Genomic DNA, 26,775 nt, shown 5'->3' on the forward strand with positions numbered 1-26,775 from the left:
CTTTCTTCTTAAAAAGAGTGATTTATCAAATAAAACATCAGCAGCATCAAAGACTACTTCAGCATTACCAGGGTGCACACACATGCATACTTACACACACATACACACACTGAAATCTTCCCCTGTGTCATGTCCTGAAAGCAAAATTGTGACTAAGGACCACAAATTCGCATCTCCCAATTGAAGCATTTTTCAGTATCTGGACCGTGAGTTTCTTTATTCTGTGGTTCCTCCAGCCTAAACATTTAAAAGCTGTTGCAAGGGAGCTATAATTTCTGCTCAACACTTCATGATTTGATTATCTAAAATAAAAAGTGTAATGAAGTTAATAGTACCTTATTCTTGCACTACATTATGAGGAATATTTTCCTGCAAAATCTGAAAGTGGAAATTACCTCTGGGCCTCCTAACTCTCAAAAATATGGGTCATGATGATTACTGCAGCTGAATTTCAAGACTTAAGAATTCAATATGTTTCTCTTTCCTCTCTGCAGTTTTCCAAAAGGACATCTGCTCTTCCTGGGATGTTATATAGTGAAAGATAAAGAACTGAAGTGGCAGGGAGGAAACCTTGATTCTACTCTTGATTGTATGCTAGTTGTGTGACCTCAGGAAAAGCATTTAACCTCGCTGAGTATTAACTCTTCTTTCGCAAAGTGACTGTATAACTCATTCCCAATTTAGCATTCAATGATGCAAAAAATAACATAACATAAATAAAATAAAGTAAAATAAGATAAACATGCCTTGGGAATGTGTAATATGATGCCAAGTGATTTTGGCATTTTTTGTTTTTTGTTTAATTTCCCAGTAACCTTTATCTAGAATTATCTCTATACATTTCTTGCCTAGTTATTTGTGTGGCTTCAGCATGGAACCAAACAATAGGGCCATGTCTTGGGTTCACATCCTTTATAGGCCAGTCAGCTTTGATGTCACCCTATCTACCTCTCTTCCCGACAGTCACAATAGAATTCACCCAATGGGTTTTCAATGGTTCCCACTCTCAAAGAACCAATTCGAAAAGAATACTCTTGCTGTCATTGTCCCAGCTATAGTGTCCTATATGAAGAAAGAATGTAACACTAAAACAGAGGGTAAAATTATAGTCACATGGCCTAAGTTGTATAACGTTGAATAGCATTTAGGCACCTCCGTACACCGGGCCACATAGTCATAATAGAGCACGTTATTTTTCCAGGATTTTGCCAATCTGGGCACACAGATGTAACACTTAATCTGCCTCTAGGAAACAAGAAAGATATTTCACTAGTGTAAAAACTCTCCTAAGCATCATTTAGGGAGATTTAACAGGATTAAGTTTCTCAGTTGGCGCCAAGCAACAAGTTCTCATTTTCACAGCATTCTTTTATTCCGTAAGTCAAGAAACAGATTTGCGGCCCCCACAAGACTCACAGAAGGACCATATGCCAATGGGAACACAAGCTTGCTTTCGGGATTTCAACTAGCACTGGTAATATGACAGGCTTTGATTTATGCTCACAGTCAAGTCTGTCCTTATTCAAAATTTAAATGTGGGCAAAGATTTCACTGAGACTCTTTCCTCTTTGATTTTCAGGTACCCAGTGTCCTCATGGGAATCCACTTCCCCCGCCCCTGCAAGCCCCAACCCAGCCCTGCATTCCAGTGCTCTATGCTCTGCATCCTTTTGTTTACCAATTCCCTCAACAAAATTCTGCTTATCTGGTTGACATTTAGGAATGATCCAAGACCTTTTATTAATGAATGCTACTGTGAAGTATTGAAAGACGATAGCTTAGCATTGCTTGCTTTTATAGGGTCTTTGCATCTTCTCTGGAACCTAAGGCAGAATTTGGGGCTTTAGGGACCAACCAGCAAGGATGATATTTTTGAGTTAAGAGAACCTTTCCTATGCCACTCACATCATACTATGTGGGCATCTCTGTCCCTTGCCTAGGCATAACCCAAACCCTGTTGGCAGATTAATATGTAAGAAGTGTATTCTTCGCAAAGGAGAGGCTAAGAATTTATATCTTTACCCCAAGTTTCTCCAGAAGTTGCAAAGGGAATAGACATATAAACATACACACACATACACACAGACAAACACACACTAATTTCACCACATTCTACCTGGAGAGAGAAAGACCTAAGAGATGAGAAGAAGTCATCACATCCTCTGGGAGGAGAACTTAAAATACTATAAACATTCTTAGCCTCAGAAGATATGCTGGCTAGTGCACAGCTCACACAGACACAGAAGTTGACTCCAATAACAAGAGAAGACCTGCACACAAAAGTTTCAAGCAATCCTTTTCTCATTTCCCAGAAACTCACATCTATAACAGTTGGGGATGCCAAGCCTCAGCAGTTATGGGATGAGCAGTTTATACACAGACAGAGCAAGACCTATAGCAGCAGAGTTGGAAAAACGCAAGTTATAAATCAATTCAACAAATATTCTATTGAATGCCTACTTTCACCCAGTCTCCAGGCCAGGTGCTTGGAGTATAAGAATGAATAAAGCACATCCCTATACAACATACAAAAGAAGGAACTAGGCTAAATTTCTATCTTAGTAGATGAGCAAGAGAGAAAGGAGTGACTTGCTTAATTTGATTTCTTGCTTTGTTCATATGCATTATGGAAGAGAAGAGTTGACCTGCACATCTTAGTTCAGAGGCTGTGAAAGAGTGGCCAACCTTCAGAAATCAGTGGCTTAGTCTACTTCCGTGGACAAACAGATTCTCATACATGAAAGCAAACCCAACCAGGTTGTTAAAAATGATGCTCACCAGAATTAAAACTTTTAGAAAGAAAGTTTATGGACAAGTGAACTAATTTACATACCTAAGAAGATCTCAGAGACTTCCTTCATTTTCAATATTTGAAGCTCTATTGAATTCTTGTTCAACTTATCCCCAAAGTTAAGATAAATGGGTGATGGAACAACTATATATAGGCTTGGCATTTGGCATCAGCTGTACAGTAGTGTTTTTGTGTAGGTTAAGGTCTACTTCGGCTGGAATTAATGTAACTATATATAATGTTGACAGATTATGACATTTGCCTATTAAGACACTATACAAACATTCCAATAATTTGCTGGCTTTTGACTTTGTAAAAAATAAATTAAACAAAATCCCAGGGGATATTGCTAATGGGGTAACTGGAATAGAGGTTTCAAAAGCACAGGGTTCAGGAAATAACAGTCAAAGAATAATGCATCTTAAGCCAAAACATATAGAGTGGTAAATGAATATTTAGTACTTACCACAAGACTGCTGTCTAGAGACAGCCGTTTTCCAAAGTCCCTTTTCTCAAGCTGTCTCTTTCCCTCCATGGGTGAAGTTATTTATTTTCCTTTGTGATTTATAAGAATTCCCCTTCTGTTTCCAGGGTCACTGCAAAAAGTGAACATGTGTTTTACTATCCAAGTGAACAGTGTTTAGGCCTTGTTTATAACTTTCTAACCAAGAACAAGTGTTGAAGCCAAAAACTCTCAGACCCAAATAATAAGGATAGAACTGGGCCCTCTCAATTCAAAAGACCTCTCTGGGTTGCAAATGTCAGAGTCGTCTTTCTGGAGGCCCCTGTGTTTTTATAGGTTTTGCTAATGGCGTTGGGGAATGGGTTTGCAGGTCGAATCAGCAGACTGTGGAAAAAAGCAAACAGTCCGTTTCATGCCACACTTGCTTCACGCCCATCCCCTCTCTATCAGCCAGAATCATTCTGTTACTGTGCACATAGATGCTGTCTGCAAATTCCATGAGATCAAACTGACAAAACCACATGCCATAACCAAGAATTATTGAGCCCAAGGCCCAACGAGAAGAAACTGAAACATGAACATTACTGTCAATATTTAATTTCAAAATATTTAACTTAAACATATTTGAGGAACAGTTTAAGATACATTCCCTTTGGGACAAGTTGATTCAGAATGAGTGGTGGATGACATCATTACCGTCAATGAGTATTTGAATATTCACTACATTTCACCATATCAGATACAGTTAATCCCTGCACTCCACTGAGCTTGCTCGTTCTAGAATGATTAAGCATTCTGGTTAGTAAGGATGTATCATTTCTATTAAGCTCTAGCTTCCAGTTTTCACCAAGATGTGAAAGGCTGGAAATAAAAAAATAGGCTTGAGCCCAGGCTTTCCTACCAATTAGCCAAGTGACCTTGGACAAGTCATTTAGCCTCTCTGAAACCCATCTTTCTCAAATGCAAAACCAGCTAACAATGACGACCAAATGATGTATGGAAAAATGGCTTAAAGGCAATAAATTATAACTTACGTGCAAGTTACAGTTATGTACAGATTATATTAAAAACCAGTTAACCTTAAATAGTAGTTGACATAATTTAACATCTTTGATGATTCAAAAGGCACTTTGAGGCAAAGAAATTGCTCAAAATCTGCACAAACACAAGGCCATTGTACTGCTGATATAGAATAACTGAGCTTCATAAAATGCTATCCCAATCAGTTATTAATAAAATCGAAAAGAAATATTTTTCATGACTCTCTCAATTGCTCCAAGTCTAACAAGGATGCAATAGACTCGGCTCCACAATCTGCACCATGTGGCCTCTTTCTCTTAGTTTCCTCTGCAAGGAAGAGGCTGGAGACAGCTGTGCCTCAGACAGGGTAAGGCGAAATTACAGTCAATCCTAGGGACCTGATGGACTCCTTTCCAGCCATAGGCTGCCTCCTCCATCTTAGTCATTCCATCTCTCACCTTCAGGAACACTAATTGTAATTCATTACTGGTCCACTCAGAAACTCCTAGGAGTCTATTCTGAATTCAGGATAAAATCCAAATTTTTCATCATCATGTTCAAGATCTACTTCCTGCCAACTAGCCTTTTACAATCCCCAAACACACTAAGCGCATTCCTGAGACCACATTTTTGATCATACCTCTCACCTCCATCTGGTCTAACTCTCCCCTTGCTCCAGTGCCTGGCTCAGGCCCCATCTCCTTCACAAGACCTTCCTAGTCACTCCATTTGGCAATGATTTCTTTCTCGTCCAAGTTACATAGAAGTCCTTGGGGACTTAACTTATTAATCACCATCATCATCTAGGACAGTTCTTTAAATGTAGTAAGCTCTTCATATTTGCTTGTTGGTAGGGCCTAGTAGTTAAAAACAAACTCCTGGCAGCATTTTTCAGAACAAATTTAGTTCTATACCACTACTATAGGCAAAACTATTAGTCAATTGAAATTTTCTTGGGGGTTCTGTCTTTCCTACTTTCAGCTGTTCCCACCCACTTTGCAGCCTCTCCTCATCCTAGTGACTGTGCCCTGGTAGCTCAGACTACTCTCTGTAACGATGAATCCAGCTAGAGAGATTACTCAGGCCCTGGGATTTCCCGTTCCATCAAAAACATGCTCTCCTAAGTCTTATTCCAAAGAACCTTGGGGTTGGATAGATCACAGGAGATAATTCTTTAGCATTTAGCATGTATTTATTGAGTGCCCAATGTACGGAGGACCCAGTACTTAGATGTTGGTGACACACCCATGTACAAGAGAGACCATGTCCCTGCCTTCATGGAACTTACATCTCGTGAGAGGATGTAGAAAATAAATAAGCAAAGAAATAACTCCAAACCATGATAGGCACCTGCTATGAAGGAAATAACCCCAGGTAGGTGGTAGAGTGTCAAGTACGTAGAAGGTGAGAAAATTTTAGATAGAATGGTAAGGATAGGTGCCAGCCATGTAAAAATATGGGTAAAGAGCATTCCAGTTAGAGAGACCAGTCTTTCCACTGGGAAGGAGGTGGGAAAGAAGTCTATGTGCCCTGGAAAGCAAACTAGGAAGAGACTGTATGAGAAAAGTTCAGAGATGTGAGCAACAATCAGATCATACAGAGTCTTGTAGAGCAAGGTAACTTGCTTGTTCTAAACACCATGGTTAATCTTAGGGTTTGATTCTCTACTTTACTCCTTACCAGCTTATATTGTTAAATAAATTGTTTAACCTATTTAAGCTTCAGTTAATTCATCTATAAAATAGGATTGATAATAGGACCTTCTTCATAGTAGGGTGGTTGTGATGATTAATGAGATGACCCATTTAAAGAGTTTTCACTAGTGCCTGGCGCATAGTAGGTAAGCTTTAAATATTAGATACATTGATTATCCCTTCTGGTAAATATGATTAAACTCATTAAGCAACAACTCTAATGACTGGATTTTATGCTCCGTAATAGGCTGATGAGGCTATCATTTGGGAAACAAGGATCGTTTTGACAGTTTGCAAATAGCTTAGCCTGCTATATGGAAGGATGGGTGAACAGCTTAACCTGGTCCTTTCTTTTCATACATTATGGTGCCAATTATATAGGCAGAACATTTAGCCAATGATACAGCACAGGTATTGACCAATCAGAAGGGCACAGTCAATGGCAACAAGCACTAGAGCTGTAGCAGTGTGTCCTGGCCAATAATCAGCCTGAGGGTATGTTCTATCCCCATGCCAAGAACTTGAAAATTTGCAAATTAAACCATAAAATGACCATGGAAAGGATCAAAGTAAAGTTATCCAGAAGGATCAAAGCAAGGCCATCCAACAGAAACAAAATGGCAACCAGGATGTGTCAACAGGAAAAGGAGAGCGGTCCACAAAGGAAAAGTCAGGGAGGCTAATACACTTCACCTCCAGCAGCCAGGGAAAGAGAGTGCCCACATTTACATATACCCAGCAAGGACTGTAGGTCTGGAGGGGAAATGAGTATGTCAGATCCCAAAGACACTTTGGTATTACACTGGCCATTTGTCCATCCAACAAACTCCTTTGCTCAGAGACCACCGTCATAAAGCAACCTTCTAATTTTATTTGACTCCCAAGTAGTTTTACTTACAGAAGAAGAATGTGCTGACCAGAAAATATAAGTAGGCAATCTTTTGGAAAGTTACATTTTTAGTACCAATTTGCAATTTGGCATCTGACTCTTTATATTCATCATTTATGTATTTGCTTAGTATATTAGTCAGCTTGTGCTGCCATGACAGAATACCACAGACTGGGTGGCTTAAACAATAAGAATTTATTTTCTCATAGTTCTGGAGGCTGGAAGTTCCAGATCAAGGTGCCGGCAGGGTTGGTTTCTGGTGAGACCTCTCTCCTTAGCTTACACTTGGCCACCTTCTCTCTGCGTCCTCAGATGGCCTTTTCCTCTGCAAGCATGCTTCTGGTGTCTCTTCCTTTTCTTATAAGGACACCAGTCCTATTGAATGAGGCCTCTACTCTTATGACTTCACTTAACCTTAACTACCCCCTAAGAGGCCCTATCTCCAAATATAGTCACATTGGGGGTTAGAGCTTCAATATATGAATTTGGGTGAGGGGATACATTTCAGTCCCTAAGAGTTAGTTTCAGTCAGATTTCAAAGTCTGATCACATCTCAATGTACTAATAAAGTTTCTGAGACTACAAAACAGAGAAAACTCTGGGAGACAGTGGCTACTCCCAGACCCTATCCCTCTCTGCTGCTTATTTGACTGTTGGATTTCACCACCTCCACCACCCACCCACCCACCCACCCACTCACCTACTCACTCCCACCTTGCTCTGCTATTCTCTTCTCTGTACTGCAGGTCTAGAGGTGCAAACTACCTTATCAAGACCTCTTGGTCAGTTGGTCAAGTTGGATTCTGCCAGTAGGAGGGAGTAAAAGGAGGTGAGAAGGCAACAGGCAGGGAAAAGCTGTCCTGCTTCCAGCTCTAGCTGAGCAGCATCCACAGCAGGTCACTATAGGCTCTGGTAACTTCCATGATTCCTCCAACAGCTCAGCATAAGAAAGGGCAGGAGCAGGGTCCCAGTCTTTGAGTACCACCACCTTACCCCTTTTGCTCCTGCAGCCCTTCCAACAGCTTCATAATCACTTCCTTGCATTCAATCCCTCTCTGCTTGAAATATCTACAGTAGTTTCTCTTTTCTAGGCTTGACAATGATTGATGTGTAGCCCATAGAGATACCTTTGGACAGGTAGCCAGCCTTCCTTGGGCAACTCCTGGCTTCCTTCTTATGAGCCTTCTGAAATAATAGCATGGAATTAAATGTGTTACTACACACTAAGCTCCTGGAGAGCAGAGACAGGATTTTATGTTCTATGTCCTCCTATGATGTGTAGGAACAAGGCAGACACTCAATGAACATTTGTTGTTTGCATGAATAAATGAATGAATGGACGTTTACAGCTGTCTTCATGAGCACGTAAAGAGCAGGGCAGCAATATAACATTGCTAAAGCAAAGAAATGATTTACACATTTCTAACACTGAAATTATTTTTTTAGCCAAACACACAGACATACCCAAACCTCAAAGAAAACATTTTATCATGATTTTAAAACTATTATCAACCTAAAAATTACTGCTTAGGCCTTGCCTGTACTTACAAAGGACCATAACCCAGTCATGTTCATGTCTTTCTATGTCTTCTCACAACTCTAGTTATAAAGAACACAAATCCGCCTCCAAGTGATGGGTTGGAAGTCTCTCCCCCTCTGCATGGGAGGAAAATAGTCGGAAGTTGAAGGAAGACAGGATATTAAGCATCTTTTTATTGACTGATGGTCATTGATACTGATCTCCTCTCCCCTGTCACATACACTCTCTCTAGCTGATGAAAATACTATTTCTTGGTATCTGTAGAAATCTGAGTTGACCGTAATAAAATGTTTAATTTTCCTCACAGATAGTATGGCCTTTCAGTGCCAGACAGACCCTTTGATATTCTTAAAGATGTCAGTAATTTCTTTTTTCTGCTAGCCTTTGTTAACAGACTGTATAATTTTCAAGGGACAATAACCAAACAAGAACATTAAATAACAACCTCAAATGTATATTTCCTCACACGTACATAGTCACACACACACAGGCACACACACACGCACACATACACACCCTCACTCATTCTCACACACATTCTAAGAATATTTCTCCATGTCAATCTCTACCCCTCTGATCCCTCCACTCCCCAGCCCTGATCTGAAAGATTAATGGTAGTGCCAGGAGAAACTGAGAAAAACGCTGGAGCCAACAGGCATTGGAAGATGCTGTGCCCAGCCCACTTTGCCATGTAAATTTGAGCATGTTCCCTAACTTCTGTGAGTTTACATTTCCTAATCTGCCTTCCCCATCAGGTTATTGTGAGGTTCAATTTGATAATGTATGAAAAAGCCTTCCCAAATCTAGATTCAAAATATTTTTCAGTCAGCTTCAGTAAGCAACGAACAATGCAAAATACGATTGTTGGCAGTCTCATAAACATCCAGAGAACAGAGACTGTGTCAGAATCATTGGTGTATCCCCTGAGTACCCAGCACACTGGCTCTGCCCTGGTGTCAATCCTACAAAGAATAACTGCAGAACTGAACACACCAAAGAAATCCAAAGGGCAGTGAGTTTCCTGTCCCCGACAAGGGAGCTCAGTGGACCTGTACCCTGACTGTGCCTTAGAATCACATGGGGAGCTTGTACAATGCACCAACACCCAGGCCCCATCCCACACCCCTGGAACCTCTAGGGCCATGGCCTTGGGCACCAGAGTGTGGTAACAGCAGCCAGGGTTGGCAACCGCTGGTTAGAGCAGTGGTTCTCAAACTTTGCTGTACACTAGAGTCACCTGGGGAGGCCCATTCCCAGGCCAGATAAATCAGAATGGCCAGGGGTGGGACCCAGTGATTTTTATTTTAAGATCCTTGAATGACTCCAACACGCAGCCAACTGAGGACCAGTTTGAGAGGGTGAAGGTGTGCCCCCTTTCTCAATCTCCTCCCCTTTCTCAAGGGCTGAGGGACATGCAGTTGTTGGCAGCAGCAACTGCCTGTCATTGGCCACTGCAACTAGCAATTCTTAATCTGCAAACTCTGACCCCAAAGAAGAGAAATGTTGGATACAAACAATTGGATCAGCACCTTCCTCCCTCCCCCAACTCTCTCCAGCTCACTCATAGTCCTGCTTAAACTGGTCTTTTGCTTTGTGCCAAAAATAATGTTGACTAAAGATAGAAGTTCAAATGTAGATTCCAAATTATTGCACCAGTATTTTAGAAAGAGTGAGGCCATCACTTAAAGAATGAGGAAAAGAACTTCCAACAGCATGGACAATGGCGGCAGAGAATCCTGACTCAAACCCACTCCCTCCTTTCTCCCCACTGTTCTCCAGGAGCACCTTGCTCTCACTTCAAAGCACCAATAGCAGGAGGGGAAAAGAGGAAATTATGAACCCGTAAGATTTGCTTGTAACTACCAAACAGAATGTTTGAAACTCCTGTCAGCTTTGCATTGAAATCTTTTCATCGCAATCTTTTCAATCTACATAAAGGAAAGCAGTTGACTTTTCTTATACTTTAAACACAGAAAAATAGCGGTTTCCTTTTGGAAGCTATATTGGCTTAATAACTTTCTGCTATTGATACATCCATTCCTGAAGTATATGGGTAACTGAAAAGAAAACTACTGTCTCCATTCTGGACATGAGTACAACCCCCCCCACAAATTATGTGATTTTCAACCATAAAACATCTATTCAAATCCCAGCAGCACCCTGAAACTGATTTAGAAGAAATCTGAATGCGAACAGATTTCCCAAATGTGGTGTCCATCCTTGCCAGCTAATTTAGCGGCTAGAAACAGTCTACGAGGGATGTGACAACGATTTTTTTCTTTGAAGTGGATGAAAATTTTGTATGATGATGAAAATTGGTTTTAAAAAATGGTTTCATGAGCTCATGTTTATTAAAATTCTGACCCTAGAACCTATTCAGTAGCTTACAGTTGGTGATTTGAATGCTGGACAGACCCATAAGTGTCACTGTCCCCTGGCTCCCTCCTCAGATAAATGACATGGGGAGCAAGGGAGCTGCATCAAAGTCTGGGTGTGGACATCTTGGCTGTTGTTCAAAGTGCATCTTTGGTAAACTGGAATAGTTAAAGAATTGACATTAATTTGAACTCAGTTGCTCAGGAATGGAGGGCAGGGAAAGCTCTTGAAAGCTCAAAACATCCCCAAATCAGTAATTTACAACCTTATTATTTAAATCTTTCAAAAAATTGAGATATAACTCACATACCATAAAATGTACTCTTTCAGTGTAAAATGCAGTGTCAACCCTTCCTATGACCCAGTACTTATTTGCCACAGAAACTGGAGGTTGTGTTTTTCTCTTAGTGGGGATGCAAAGAAGCTCCCTCATCACTGCTTGGGCTCCAACAAGACTGAGTGTCCCATGTCACCATCATTTTGGGTAGCATCTTCATAGACAGTCCTGAGTTCAAATTCTCCAACTGCCACTTACAAGTTCTGTGACCTCGAAGCAATTTATTTCACATTTCTTGGCCTCAGTTTCCTCACAGACAAAATTAAGATAATAATCACAACAGCAGTCACCTTAACAAGATGGCTCTGAGGATTAAAGAGACGCCTGTTTTGAAATGCTGGAATAGATATTGGAAGACTGCTAGGTATCACTCAACAGAATTCCTTTCACTCAGAATTCAGTAATATTCATTCAATATCTATTTTGTTCCAGGATCTGTGTTAGGCCCTGAAGAGTAAGAAATAGAGAGAGAGAGAGAGAAGAGATGGGGAAGACAGAGGGGGTTAAAGTATACATTATCAAATTTCAAGAACATTTAAAATCTGAGAGAGAAGATTTATAAATTGATAGCAAAAGGGTAAAAAAATGTGAATGAATGAATGAGCAAATGATTTCAGGGAAAAAATTTACTTTTTGTTGGGATAATCCTGGAAAACTTGCTTTTATTGTCATTCCAGGTGTTGCCAGCTGATTTCCCGACACAAACCATTGCTACATTTCTACAATGTATGGAGCAAAAGCTGAGAGACAGATTGGCCGGGGCTTGGACCAGGATAAGCATTTCAGCTCTGGCTGCTCTTCTCAAACCATCTGTTCTTTCTTTCTCTGTAAAGATATTCCCTGCTATTTAGTTCCCTCCTCTGCCTCCTCTCCATTTATCACTTTGAGAAACGTTTCTAGTTCATTACGTGAAATGCGTACATGTTGCCCATGAACTCTTAAGGGGAAAGTCAGTGAGAAATGAAACAGATAAATAAATAACGTTTAAAAATACATAAATAAAGTGTGCACCTAACCCCGGTGGATTGGAAGAATATTTAGATAAGCGACTAGGGAAAAGAATTTTCACACTGTGTCATCTGCTAACACTAATGAGTTAATTAAATGAGAAAAATTCCACTGCCAAAAGCAAAAACATCCAAATAGGTGGGATGCTGGGGGAATTATAGACCAAGCTACTAAATGCATTCTGTTCAAGCTTCTTTTTTCCCCCCTTTGAGAAGGCTGTGGAGAGCTACGCTTAAAAAGCCATCCAATTTCAAGAGCCTATTTTCCATCTGGGGCCAGTTGGGTAGAGTGTGTTCTAAACTCTGCAAAGCCTGCTGAGAGCAACATGACTTGTTAAGAAAACAGTTTATGAAAAGCAATGTTTTGTGAAGATCCAGCAAAAGGTTTAACTGTGATGTCCCCATACATTGCTGAATTCATTATTTTTCATTAAATTCCTGTGCACACAAGTGAAAAACCAAAATGATTCAGGAAATGGATATAGTAAAATAAATCGAAAGCCAATACATTTTTGCTAAGGCTTTAGCTGGTAATTAGACTATTTCCAGCTACCCGGGAGCTTTTTTCACTTCAAGAGGTTATTCACTCTTCTTTTTTGGTGACTTCTTCCACAAACCCCTGCCCTAAACAATCCTCATGTGAAAAAAATTCTAAAAGTCTAGTAAATCAAGATTAAGGGATTAAACCTCAAAAATTCATTGATATGCTGAAAACAAGAGAAAGAATTCTTAATAAACCATAAAATGTAAATTACGACATTAAAGATGTCCTAAGTAATAACAGCCGTCAAATGAAGTGTATGAGAAAAGTCTCAAAGATGTTTATCTTCTTCTAGTCGGTGTTTAATTAAATTGAGAGTGCTATTCATTTGTGGGAAGGGAAGTGAGCTAAAATCTCTTTAAAAGGTAAAACAGTCGATGACCATCCACTTAAACTGAGAGCTGGAAAGAGTAAGTGTAGGGGTTATATGTAAGTGCATGTATATGTATATACCTATCTGTGGTATATATACACATATGTACTATGCGTGTAATACATTTGTGTATGATACATCTGTGTACTATACATATAATACATTTTTTCTCCTCTTGTCATCACTTATGTTGCTTCTTTTTATTTGACCTCTGAAGGCTCAGCAATAAGAGAATTTCTACAGATAGTTGGATAAACCAGTGCTTCATAAATGCATGAATAGGAATCACCGGTGGATCTTGTTAAAATGCAGATCCTGATTCAGTAGGTCTGCCGTAAAGCCTGAGATTCTGCATTTCTAACTAGCTGATGCTTCTGGTCTGATTGCACTCTAACAGTACAGGATCTGAAACCTAAAATAGAGAACTTACCTAGGTACACGTAAGAGTGAAATTCCAAGAATTTTCTCGTGAAGCCACGCGCATCTAGCTAGATGTCATGATGACTTAGTTCTTGACGTAATCTAAGATACTCCATGGACTACAGTTTAGGTCATGCCCAATAATTCTTGTGTTAACCTCTATCCAGGACGTTTGCAATCCCAGAAACTGAGGTTTAAATGTTTTCTTCTAGGCACCTCTTCACCTACCCACCAATACAGTCGTTGCCTCTGAAATAAACCTAACACGTGGTTGCCCTGCCTCTGGTTGATTCTTCCAGTGACAAAAGTTCACACTGCCTTTCACAACCTCCCACTTCACATTTGGGGGTCTCGAATGGTTAGAAAGTTCCAATGTGTATCCTGGATTTTCACCTACTGGCCAAAGCTTTGCTCCCCGGAGCAAATATGTTTTCAGTTACTCAAGTAAAATATCCCAATTTCTTCAACATTTTCTTTTTTTCTTTTTTTTTTTTTTCTGCTTTATCTCCCCAAATCCTCCTGGCACATAGTTGTGTATCTTAGTTGCAGGTCCTTCTAGTTGTCCCATGTGGGACACCGCCTCAACGTGGCCTGATGAGCGGTGCCATGTCCACCCCCAGGATCCAAACCGGCGAAACTCTGGGCCACCGCAGCGGAGTGTTTGCCAACTTAACCACTCGGCCACCGGGCTGGCCCCACTTCAACATGTTCTCTTGTGAGAAAGTGTCCACAGCCCTCACACTCTTTGTTACTGTCTCTGAAAACTCCTGAACTTGATGAAAATCTAGATGATATGCCTTTCATTCTGATTCTTAAAAAAAAATTACATCATCATATATGCATTTATTCTCTTTTTGAAACATATATGCAGTAAAAATAGAGAGACTATAAGAATTATATACTTTCACTGGCCCCCCTTCACTCTTCTCCCCAGAGGTAATCACTTTTAACATTCTTCTATTTGTTTACCTGCAGAAATACGTAAATAAATATTGATTTTTTTCTTTCTATAGAAATAAGATCAGCATCTGTTTTACGACTTTTTTGATCTAATATGTTTAATACACGTGAACCTAATTTATTTTTGTACAGCTTCATGTTACTCTATAGAGTGAGCGAGCAGTAGATTGTTTATTAGCTTATGGGTAGAAATTTAGACAGTCACTGATGTTTTCTGATTCTAGAAAGTGCTGCCATGAGCATTTCCTATGCATCTTTTGTGCCTGCATGAGCTTCTCTAAAAAGTGTAGATTTCTAAAGGTGGAATTACAGTGTAAAAATTTTTAAATCCAGCTCTAGTCAAGCCTTCAGATGACCACAGCCATATGAAGGATCTCAAGTGAGATCAACAGAAGAACCACACAGATTCCTAACCCATGGAATCATGAGAAAAAAATAAATGGTTGTTGTTTTAAGTAACCAAGTATAGGAGCAGTTTGCTATGCACCAATAGATAGCTTAGAATATCTCTCCATTAATTTGGGTCATTGTTCCTGTCCTTCAGTAAAACGTTACAGCTTTCATTATTTAAAAACCTAGGTATTTATTTTTTTTGTTCCTCTTGAGCTTAAATACTTTTTCTAACTGCATTTTCTAATTGTTTATAGGTAGTGTAGAAAAAAACTATTGATTAATAAACTTTGAACTTCTCTTTAGCCATTTTCCTGAGCGCTTTCACTAGTTCTAAATACGGTTATTTTATTCTGTTGGATTTTCTAGACAGAAAATAGCAACACGTTTGGCTCCTCCTTTCCAATATCTACAAGTCGTATTTCTTTCTTCGGTCATATTTCATTGGCAAGGACAGCAAATTGATAGTGGGAACTTATGTTCCTTACTCCAGTGGAACTAGTTATAAGTTTTTCACCAGTGAGTATGAGATTGTCTAGTTTCTTTGTAGCTACCAATAACCAGACTGAGAAAATTTCTATATATTCCTGGATCCCTATAATTCTTTAAAATGTTTTACTTTTAAAGAGTTAAACATACCAAAAAATCCATAAAGAACAAACATTCATGTACCCACCACCTATATTTAACAAAGTTAATCTTTTGCCATATTTTATTTAATTAAACTTTTCTTTCAAATAAAAAAGAAAGCATTACAGATACTGCTATAGCCCCAGTAGCCACTATCTCACAGTGGGGAAGCATCCTTGCTGTGTATGAATTATACTTTTACTATGTATGTATGTACTAAGGACAATAAACAGTACTGCTTAACGTGCATTTTTTTTTAAAGATTTTATTTTTTTCCCTTTTTCTCCCCAAAGCCCCCCGGTACATAGTTGTTTATTCTTCGCTGTGGGTCCTTCTAGTTGTGGCACGTGGGACGCTGCCTCAGCGTGGTCTGATGAGCAGTGCCATGTCTGCGCCCAGGATTAGAACCAACGAAACACTGGGCCGCCTGCAGCAGAGTGCGTGAACTTAACCACTCGGCCACGGGGCCAGCCCCATTAAGGTGCATTTTTTAAGTTTATATATGTGGTATTATGCTTTCTGTATTCAGGTGTCATTTTTTTTCACTTAACATGATGGCAAATTTTTTTTCCACTTAACATTATGGCATCAAGATTTATTCAGGTTGATAAAAGCAGTTCTCATTTAAATATTTTAAGAGTTCCATTAAACGGATTTATGACAGTTTATCTACCCAATTGCCCAGAAATAGATATTTAAGTTGTTTCCAACGTTTTGCCATTCACATTACAAACAATGCTGCTATGAACATTTTTGCTCAAGCATCCTAAACAAAGGCAGAAAATTTTCTCTCTCATACAGAGATCCCACTGGGTCATAGGTTATGCACATGTTCATAATTAACAGGCAGTACTAAGTTGCCCTCCAAAAACAGTTACATTGTAGCAATTTATACTTCTACCAGCAATGTTAACATTTCTCTTTTCCTTTGGCTTTTCTATCATATGATACAGCAATCTCACTTCTGGGTATATATCCAAACAAAATGAAATCACCAGCTCGAAGAGATATCTGTACTCCCATGTTCATTGCAGCATTATTCACAATAGCCAAGACATGGAAACAACCGAAGTGTCCACTGATGGATGAATGGATAAAGAAGATGTGGTGTATACATATATATGTACATATTTACAATGGAATATTATTCGGCCATAAAAAAGGAAATCCTGCCATTTGTGACAATATGAATGGATCTTGAGGGCATTATGCTAAATTAAATGTCAGACAGAGAAAGGCAAATATTGTATGATCTTGTTAATATGTGGAATCTATAGGAGCCAAACTCATAGAAACAGAGAGTAAAATGGTGGTTGCCAGGGGTTGGGGGTGGGGGAAATGGGGAGACGTTGGTCAAAGGGTACAAACTTCCAGTTATAAGATAAATAAGTTCTGGGGAGCTAATGTACAGCATGGTGACTATAGTTAATAATAATGTATTTTATACTTGAAAGTTGCTAGAGAGTAAATATTAAATGTTCTCAGCACACACACATACACACACACACAACATGGTAATTATGTGAGGTGATGGAGGTGTTAACTAACCTTATTGTAGTAATTGTTTTTTAATATATACGTATATCAAATCATCATGTTGTATACCTTAAACTTACACAATGTTAGATGTCAATTATATCTCAATAAAGCTGGAAAGAAAATGAAATGCTTGGTTATTTTTGCAATTGGATTAGATAGTCTCCTGTGCGATTGGATGGAAGGCAATGTCTCTACTCCAACTTAATTACTATTTTCTTTATATATTTAGTTGGTGTTCTTCCCATAAGAATGAGCTACATCTAACAGGAAAACATTAGACCAGGCATGAGTCTTTCTGAGTCCTGAATCCTCCTCCATATCAGTGTTTTTGATGTTTTTTATTTTGTAACGCTCCCCCCAGCACATTTTAAAATTTTTTCCTAATTATTTATAATTTTTCATTTTCCTTATTTTTAAAAAAAGTGTTCCTAATTGCTCCCCTTCCCCCACGAAATTTTAATACCACAGATATACCATGTATCTATTCACGTACTGCGGCCCTTTGGAGGGCCACAAATCATTCTGCTTTCTAAGTTTTTTGTCCCAAGAACCAATATCCCTCCCTATTCAGAATGTTTCTACATAAAAATTCAAAATACTTTCAGCTTCCTCAATTTCCTTTTTTGGAAAAGTCAACTTGATTCTCTTACATAACCAGCAAGATTTACAACTCTTTTGACCGCTAGAAGGTGGCAACAGTGATATTGAGCTCAGAATTACCTCACTAGGCGCACGCTCATTTGATGAAGTGCCTTGTGGGGAAAGCAGAGAAAAAAGATGATTGGGCAAAGTCAGCAGCTGCAAACCGAAAATGATTACCATAATTAAGTTAGTGAATGCCTCCATCACCTCATAAGTCAGGAGGGTAACGTGAACGAGGAAAGCTGGCGCCAGAGGAGCTGTGCCCACCAGGGTAGCACACAACTTGTCCAAACAGGGCAGCTGGCACTCAAGTGCAGCCCAAACCACCATTCAGGATTAAAGGTTCATTTTACCAAACCCTTCGATTTTTCCAAAGAAGCCAGAAATTCAGATATTCAGGTAAAATCTCTCAATGTTCAATGATTGCTTAGATTTTAAAAATATATTTCACAAGCCAAATAAAATTCATCTTTGAGAAGTGTGCAGCCTATAAGCTATAGATTTGCAAACTTTGGCTACATGAGTTCTCACAAACCTCCCTTCTCCTCTAAAATTTGATAATTATTTTCCAAATTTTGAATTAACGTAAAACTCCAAAAAGATTGCAGTTTTAAATACTAACACTAAGAGCAAACAAAAACCAGGAGCAGCAATGGGGGGGGGGGTAATTTAATTTCCCATCACCTGCCTGTGCAAATGGAGGAAATCCAAACTTTCTTTTCACAGATAATTTATTCTCCTTTTACGTGAAGCCAAAATGGAAGCAATTATACTAAATTATAGAAAAGGTTCTGAAAGCATAAAGGTTTTTTATCCCTACTTTAAAATTAAAATATTGCTGGGTTACTGAATAATTTTTAGATATTCATGTATGCCATTACAGCCCAGAGATTAAAAAGTCTCTCCTTGAAAGACAATTTTATATATTTTTTTTAATTTAATGGATTCTCCAAGGTGTGTGAGTACATACTTCTGTAATCTTTTGGTTGTCTTTATGTTTTTCCTTCCTTGTTAATTTTAGGATTTCTATCTCATCCACACAAAAAGTAATTAGAGTCACATGTGGATATTTTGATAGGTCACACTAAGCAAATTACCTGAATTATGACCACACCTATGCCTCATATTTTCTGTGTGGATGGTCTCTGTGGGGTTGAGCATATCGTGATACGGTTTGGAAATTCAAATTTAAGGTTCATATGTCTGGTTCTGTTACTAACTACCTATGTATCTTCAGGCAAATTAATTTCTCCAGTCCTCGGTTTCCTCACCTCATATATATATATATATATATGTATATATATATATATTATTGTTATTAATATATCTATTATTTCCCTTGAAATAAACTAAGCGATCTCTAAGAGCCCTTTGGGCCTTAAGTTATTTTGATCTATAAAAGAATTTAAAGAGAATAAAACCTTTGGTTTTAAACCTATTACATAGCTTCATTGCATAGCTTTATTGAGATATAATTCATATAATATTGACCCATTTAAAGGGTACAGTTCAGTAGTTTTTAGCAAATTCACAGAATTGGGCAACCAGCACCACAATCTAATTTTAGCACACTTTTAACATTCCAAAAAAAAGGCCAAGACACATTTGCAGTCCTTCTCCATGCCCTCCCCCCATCCAGCTGCAGGCAACCACTGCATCTACGTCCTGTCTCCACAGATTCGTTGATTCAGGACATTTCACACAAATGGAACTATGATGAGTGGTCTTTGTGACTGATTTCTTTCACTTAGCACAGTGTTTGCAAAAATCATTCATGTCGTAGCATGTATCAGTACTTCATTCCTTCTTCTGGCTGAATAATATTCCATTGTATGGATCACCATACTTTATTCATCCATTTATCAGTTATTGGACACCTGGATTGTTTCCACATTTTTGCTATGAACATTCACGTACAATATTTTGTGTAGACGTATGTTTCCACTTCTCTCGGGTAGGTACCTAGAAGTGGGTTTTCTGGGTTAAATGAAAACTCCTAGTTTCGTATTTTGAGGAACTGCCAAACTGCTTTGCAAAGGGGCAATACCATTTTACAGTCTCACCAGCAATGTATTAGAGTTCCAATTTCTTCACACCTTTGCCAAAATTTGTTAGTGTCTATCTTTTTTATTATAGACACTCTAGTGAATGTAAAGTCCTGTCTCATTGCAGGTTTGATTTCCATTTCCCTAGTGAGGAATAATGTTGAGCATTTTTTCGTATGTTTATTGGCCACTTGTATATCTCCTTTGGAGAAACATCTACAGTAGTCCCCCACAGGGGATATGTTCCAAGACCCCTACGAGATGCCTGAAACCAGGGATAGTAATGAATCCTATATATACCATGTTTTTTCCTACACATACATACCTATGATGAAGTTTAATTTATAAATTAGGCACAGTGAGAGATTAACAACAATAAAATAAAACAATTATAACAATATACTGTAATAAAAATCATGTGATTATGGTCTCTCTCTCAAAATATCTTATTGTACGGTACTCATCCTTCGTCGTCTTGTGATGACGTGAGATGATACAGGGCCTACACGATGAGATGAAGTGAGGCGAATGATGTGGGCATTGTGACATAGCATTATTTTTGGACTGTGATTAACTGCCAATAACCAAAATGGTGGAAAGTGAAATGGTGGATAAGGGAGGACTACTATATTTAGACTTTTGCCCATTTTTTAATTGAGTAATTTATCTTTTTATTTCTTGTTTAGTTGTAAGAGTTCTTTCTTTATCGATCTTTTTAAATTTCTTTCAAGAATTTTTTTGTAGTTTTTGATGCACAAGTTGCACTTCATTTGCTAAATTTATTCCTAGGTGTTATGTTCTTTTGGTTGCTGTTTTAAATGAGCTTATTTTCTTAATTACAGTTTTGGATTGTTCATTGCATTCTATCTCTCTTAAGTTTCAAGATGAAAAACTAGGTCACGCTTTACTCAGTCTAACTTTTTTGTATTTTGCCTTAAACAATGCACTTATTTTTATTTTAGTGCTAAGTAATATATTTATATTTTCCAGTTTAAAATTTTATTTTTATTAAGTCATGAAAAGACTCACAAGAGTTGTGTACAGTATCTTTGAATTGACGTTAAGCTGGATGCCTAGTCTAGTCAATTAAACACTTAGAATAAACTGCAATTGACTTCCGTTGTCTTTTACTAGCACTCATTGAACACTTACCGAACGCACAACACTAACATGGGCCTTAGTAGCCCACATTTGCTGAAAATGCATTCATCCTCATCTAACAAGCAAACCGCATTTAATTCCCATGACCTCAGAAAAACAGTTGGTAAGACACTAAAATATAAATAAATACCCTCATCATTTCTAGCTTACTGCTTTGATTAAATATTTGCATTTTTTCCATTAAAGGAAGCATGTCCTTTGACTGCCAAAAAGAAAAAATTGTACCATAAGCTGAATTTCAATTTTACTTTGGGGAGACTCCATTCAAACCTTTCCAAAGCTGCCACTGTACCATTGCTTTTTAAAATTATGCTAAAGTTGTTGAAGGTAGAAAATGTACTTATATGTCTTGGAAGAGAAATAAAATAAATTCTGACTATTACATCTTTTCCTGGCAAATGTAACATGTATTCAAATGGGAAGAGTCACTTTAGGTCAGCAGTTCTTGAAAACCCTGAGGATCAGAGTAAGTTAAATACCCAATACCCTGGAAAAATACAAACATTTAACATACATGCATTTTTGTGTACAAGTTTAAGGATTCATGGTTATTCTGCAGCCCAGCCATGGATAAATGGACCTCAGAGTAAGAACTTCCCATTAAATAATAGTTGAGACAGAAATATAACGCTCACAGGTAAATTTCCTGGAATATCTAAACAAGATAAACATCTCTATGAACCAGAAACTGAGCTCAGAGAAGGAAGAGGGTCCTGACGTCCTAGGCCCACTGAGTTCTGGGTGTAGAGCCACATAAAAAGGGGAAAGAGTTTGACACCTAATACGTATTAGATATTAAAAGCTTTTCATAGATGCTTGAAGCCAAAAGGCATCAGGCTCTCTTATGAAAACATAGCCAGGAAAAAGCGTTCCTCAATCTTTAAAGAAGGTTGGTAAAAATTAATTGCTACCCTAGGCTACAACTAACATAGGCTGCTGATCTGCACAGAAGAAGGAAAGTCAGTCCCAAAGAAAGGATGTGAACCAAGTCATTTGCCAGCTCAGCTTCATCTTACACGTGCAATTTTTATTACAGGACAGATGCATCAAGTCACTCACATAAAACCTGGTTCTGGACTGAGTGTCTGGTGAGCCTGCTGGAGGCATCCACAAATCCTCCACTTGCAGAGGAGTATGCAGAGAAAAGAAGAAAAATTCCCCATTAAAGATGGAATGGAAAATTTAAAGCACCTGAAAACAAACACTAAAAAGAGAGCCAAAATAAAAAATAAGGAGACTTCACTGACAAGGAGATAAAAACAATAAAACAAACTAAAACTGACATCAAAAGAAGACATACAAATGTAGCTAACAGGTACAGGAAAAAGGTGCTTAATGTCACTACTTATCAGGGAAACGCAAATCAACCCCACAATGAACTATCACCTCACACCTGTTAGAATGGTTATTATCAAGAAGACAAAAGATAACAAGCGTTGGCAAGGATGTGAAGAAAGGGAACCCTTGTGCACCGTTGGTGGGAATGTAAATTAGTACAACCTATATGGAAAATAGCATGGCGGTTTCTCAAAAAATTAAAAATAGAGTTACCATATGATCCAACAATCCTGCTTCTGGGTATGTATCCCAAAGAAACAAAATCACTATCTCGAAGAGATATATGCACTCCCATGTTCACTGCAGCATTATTCACAATAGCCAAGATATGGAAACAACCTAAATGTCCACTGATGGATGAATTAATAAAAACATGTGGGATGTGTGTGTACACACACACGCACACACTGGAATGTTATTCAGTCCTAAAAAATAAGGAAATTCTGCCATTTGCAACAACATAGGTGAACCTGGAGGGCATTTTGCTAAGTAAAATAAGCCAGACACAGAAAGATGAATATCTCATGGTCTTATACGTGGAATCTAAAAAAGTCAAACTCCTAAAAGCAGAGAGTAGAGTGGTGGTATCCAGGGACTGGTGGATAGGGGAGATGGGGACATGTTGGTCAAAGGGTATGAAGGTTCAGTTGCAGGATGAATAAGTTCTGGAGATCTAATGCATGGCATGTGACTATAGTCAATAATACTGTATTGTGTACTTGAAATTTGTCAAGAGAAATGATCTTAATGTTCTCACCACACATAAAAAATCATAACTATATGAGGTGATGTATATGTTAATTAGTTTGATTGTGGTACTCATTTCATAATGTATATGTCTATCAAAACATCACCTTATACACCTTAAAAATATACCATATTTTATTTGTCAAGTATACCTCAATAAAGCTGAAAAAAATGACTAAAAATCAAAACATAAAAAGGGAATAGCACTCATAAGAAGAATAAGAAATTGTGATATGAGAATTGGCATATAAGAAACATGAACAAGGTCTATTATAAATCTAGAAAAACAATAATGGTCTGAAATAAAATGAAACAGGATAAAGTCCAGATAAGACGATCAAAGAGAGAATTAGTGAATTAAAAAATTGTGCCGATGAATTCACCTAGAATGAAGTACAGAGAAAATGTTAGAGATAAGAAATACTGATTGAGAGCTAGCCCTTTGGCCCAGCAGTCAAGTTCTCATACTCCACTTCGGTGGCCCAGGGCTTTGCCAGTTCAGATACTGGGCGCAGACATGGCACTGCTCATCAGGCCATGCTGGGGCAGCATCTCACACGCCACAACCAGAAGGACCAGCAGCTAGAATATACAACTATGTACCTGCGGGCTTTGGGGAGAAGAAGAAGAAAAGGGAAGAAAAAGAAGATTGGCAACAGATGTTAGCTCAGGTGCCAATCTTTTAAAAAAAAAAAAACCCAAAGAAAAGAAATATTGATTGAAAGACCCTAAATTCATCTAAGGAATTCCCAAAAGAGAAGATAGAGAGAATACACTGAACAAATATCCTAAGAAATACTGGCTAAGAAAAATTCAAAACTGAAGAACATGTGTTTTTATGATGAAAGTACACTATAAAATAAAAATAAATTCATATCAACATGTATAGCATTAAAACTCTAGCAATATCCAGCTAGACAGAAAATCCTAAAAGATACCAGGGATGTTTTTAAAGTGACATACATATGAGAGCCTCTTAGATAGATAGCCAGGCTGCCAGCAAGTTCCCAGTCAGAGAAAATAAATGCCTGAATATAAGAGAATAATGTCTTCAAAGTGTTGAGAGCAAGTAACTGTGAACCTAGGTTCCAAACTGAGCTGAAATACAACCCAAGACAGAGAATAAAGTAAAAACTCTTTAGATGTATTAAAACAAAAACGATTACCTTCCCCAGACGCTCACTAAAAAACTACTGAAGAATGTACTGAAAGTAAAGTTCATAATTATTTTCTTATAGTCTTTTTCACTTTGCTATAACTTTTAATTTAAAAGATGCAATAATATTGTAAATTTAACAATCAAGTTACTTTTTTAAAAGGAAACGAGAAAAGAGAATTTAACTGAAATAGGGAATTATGTAAATGAGAACAAAAAATGAAAGCAACATTCACAGAGAAAATAGCCTATTAATTCAAAGGTGGCTACAATAAAAAAGTTTAAATAAATTTTATGTAATATATATTAATTTTATGATGGTCCTTCAAATTCTTAATATCCTCATGAATCCTTGAGAAATATCTTTGCCAAAATTATTTAAAGAAACCTTCCTTTATGGATGAAGGTAGTCTAAAGGTACAGACTTCCAGTTATAAGATAAATAGGTCCTGGGGGTGTAATGCATAGTATGGTGACTATAGTTCAAAATACCGTACTGTATATTTGAATGTTGCTAAGCGAGTAGATCTTAAGAGTTCCCATCACAAGAAAAAAATTGTAACTGTGTGGTGGTGGATGCTAAACAGACTTACTGTGGTGATCATTTTACAATATATATATATACACGTCAAACCATTATGTTGTACACCTAAAATTAATACAAAGTTATATGTCAGTTATATCTGAATTTAAAAAAAGAAACATCCCTGACGGTATATGTCATATGTGGACTGAAGTTAGAGAAAGCATTATCAGTATCTTTACCTTTAGTACCTGGCCCAGTACTCAGCAAATAATAGGTATCTGATTATTTTTTGCTGAATGAATGTCTCCAGAAAACAAGAAAAAGAGCAATAACAAAAGAGTAGGGTCAAGATTTTGTTGTAACTGATGCTGACTAAGAAGTAAAAGAGATTATTTTTAAAAGGCATTGGGTGGCTCACAAAATGTTTGGGAGGGCTTGGCTCTGGACTCAGGACTCAGCTGCCAGAAGCAATCCCCAAAACCACAATGCAAAAGCCGGCTGATGAGGAAGCTGCTGCTGCCGCCTCCCAAACCCAGCTTCTGCCTGGCATCTCTGCTGAAAGCTCCAGGTCTCTGTCATGCCCCATTCACTAGAACGGAAAGCTGTGCACAGGGATCGTCTGCATGCTGTACTCACTTCAGGCGTGAATTCTCTCACATGGTCCATCTGGTTGGTGGAGCTCAAGTCATATGCCTGCATCCCAGCTGCAAGGGAGGCTAGAAACTTGAGTGCTGGCTTTAATGTTGGAAAGGAGGTAGTCATAACGTAGGAATGTCACCAAACATGGAAAAGCTGTTCATAAGATGACAAGCAATCACAGACGTGACAAATGTCTATGACAATATACTTACAAAAATGGGAATACATGCTGTATAATTCTCCACCTACAGATATGTGGTGAGTATTATTCAACGCCATTAAGTTTTCTTACACGGTAGCATTTTTGAGGAGAGGACTTACAGCATCTCGTTGATTGGATCTACCACAATGTGCTTTAGCCCCCCTTATGGTGATCTCCAGATTTTCATTATGGTTGCTTAACTCTGTGAAGACCCATGATCGTTTGCTTCAGTTAAAGTTATGACTTTAGACATACTGTTAAATGTCCTCCACTACTTCCCTCTCATCCCACACCATCCAGTTTGGCCACTAGCTTCTTATTGACTCCAAGTAACAAGCTTCAGAACATGCCACCTTGTTGGGGAGTTCCAGCTGCTAGATCACAGTTCTCCTTTCTTCCTCCCTGCTCACTGCCATATGGGGGTGGAGCCAACCTTCACAGATCTCCTGGACATCTTTTACTCTGAGATTTTCATCCCGTCACCAATTTTACAGCCCATTTGGAGAGCCATGTGTTAAGTTCTTGTCACGTCTTCAAAACACTTAACCTCTGAAACCAAAAATCCCAGACGTTCCTTTTAGGACAAAACCTTGAGGTCATCTACTTCTGGGTATAGTATTGGCATAATGGTTAAAATCAGGGGGGTTGGAGCTATTTGTTTCTGGTATTATAATACCACATAAGCAAGTTAGCTTCCTTGAGTCTCAACTTTTCTTACCTATAAAATGGAAATCATAACACTACTATACCATAGGAAGGATCATACACTACTTACATCATAGCACTGCCATAAGGACTCAAGGAGGTAACTCACATGTAGTACTTAGCAGAGTACCAAGTACACACTAAGTGTCCAAGGAATGCCAGCTATTAAAATTAGCAATAGAAAATTGCATTTTTTGTAGGTCCCTGGAAGTTCCATATACAAAATTATTATTTCAATCCACTACTATCACTGCTAACTTCCAGAAATGAACTTGTCATCAGCACAAAAACCTCTAGTCTTTGGACTGTCATCACGCTCTCAGGCCATCAGGCCTCTTCCATCTTCATTTCCCCTGTATTCATCCTAGAACCTAGAATCTGTCTCATACACTTCTTCATGAAAACATATTTCTTATAGCCCCCACACAACCAATATTTGTTTTTTCCTTCGCATGCCCACAGCCTGTTCTCTCAAGCACTTCCTTTAGCCTTCTATTGCAGTGAGTACTCATGGAAAATGACAGATGTATACAGGTCTGTCCTTCCCACCAGCTTGCTCACCCTCAAAGACAGGGCCCAGAGCTCACTTATCTAGTTATCCCCAATCTCAGTGCTGACTGTCTAAGACAAGCTTAACTTGTTTGA

General features: G+C 38.4%; 1 protein-coding gene across 6 annotated transcripts in view; it reads right to left on the minus strand.

Moving 5' to 3' along the window:
- NCKAP5 (NCK associated protein 5) overlaps positions 1–26,775 on the minus strand; it is a 916,285-nt gene that overhangs the window by 781,613 nt on the left and 107,897 nt on the right. For all 6 annotated transcript variants that reach the window (XM_070507565.1, XM_044769045.2, XM_044769048.2 and 3 more), the window contains exon 2: positions 3,257–3,386. In XM_070507565.1, coding sequence (XP_070363666.1) covers positions 3,257–3,325 — 69 coding nt within the window. In that variant the 5' untranslated portion in view covers positions 3,326–3,386. The remainder of the gene's footprint in view (positions 1–3,256; positions 3,387–26,775) is intronic.

The sequence above is a fragment of the Equus asinus genome, chromosome 4 (genome assembly GCF_041296235.1).
Source record: "Equus asinus isolate D_3611 breed Donkey chromosome 4, EquAss-T2T_v2, whole genome shotgun sequence".
NCBI classification, from domain to species: domain Eukaryota; kingdom Metazoa; phylum Chordata; class Mammalia; order Perissodactyla; family Equidae; genus Equus; species Equus asinus.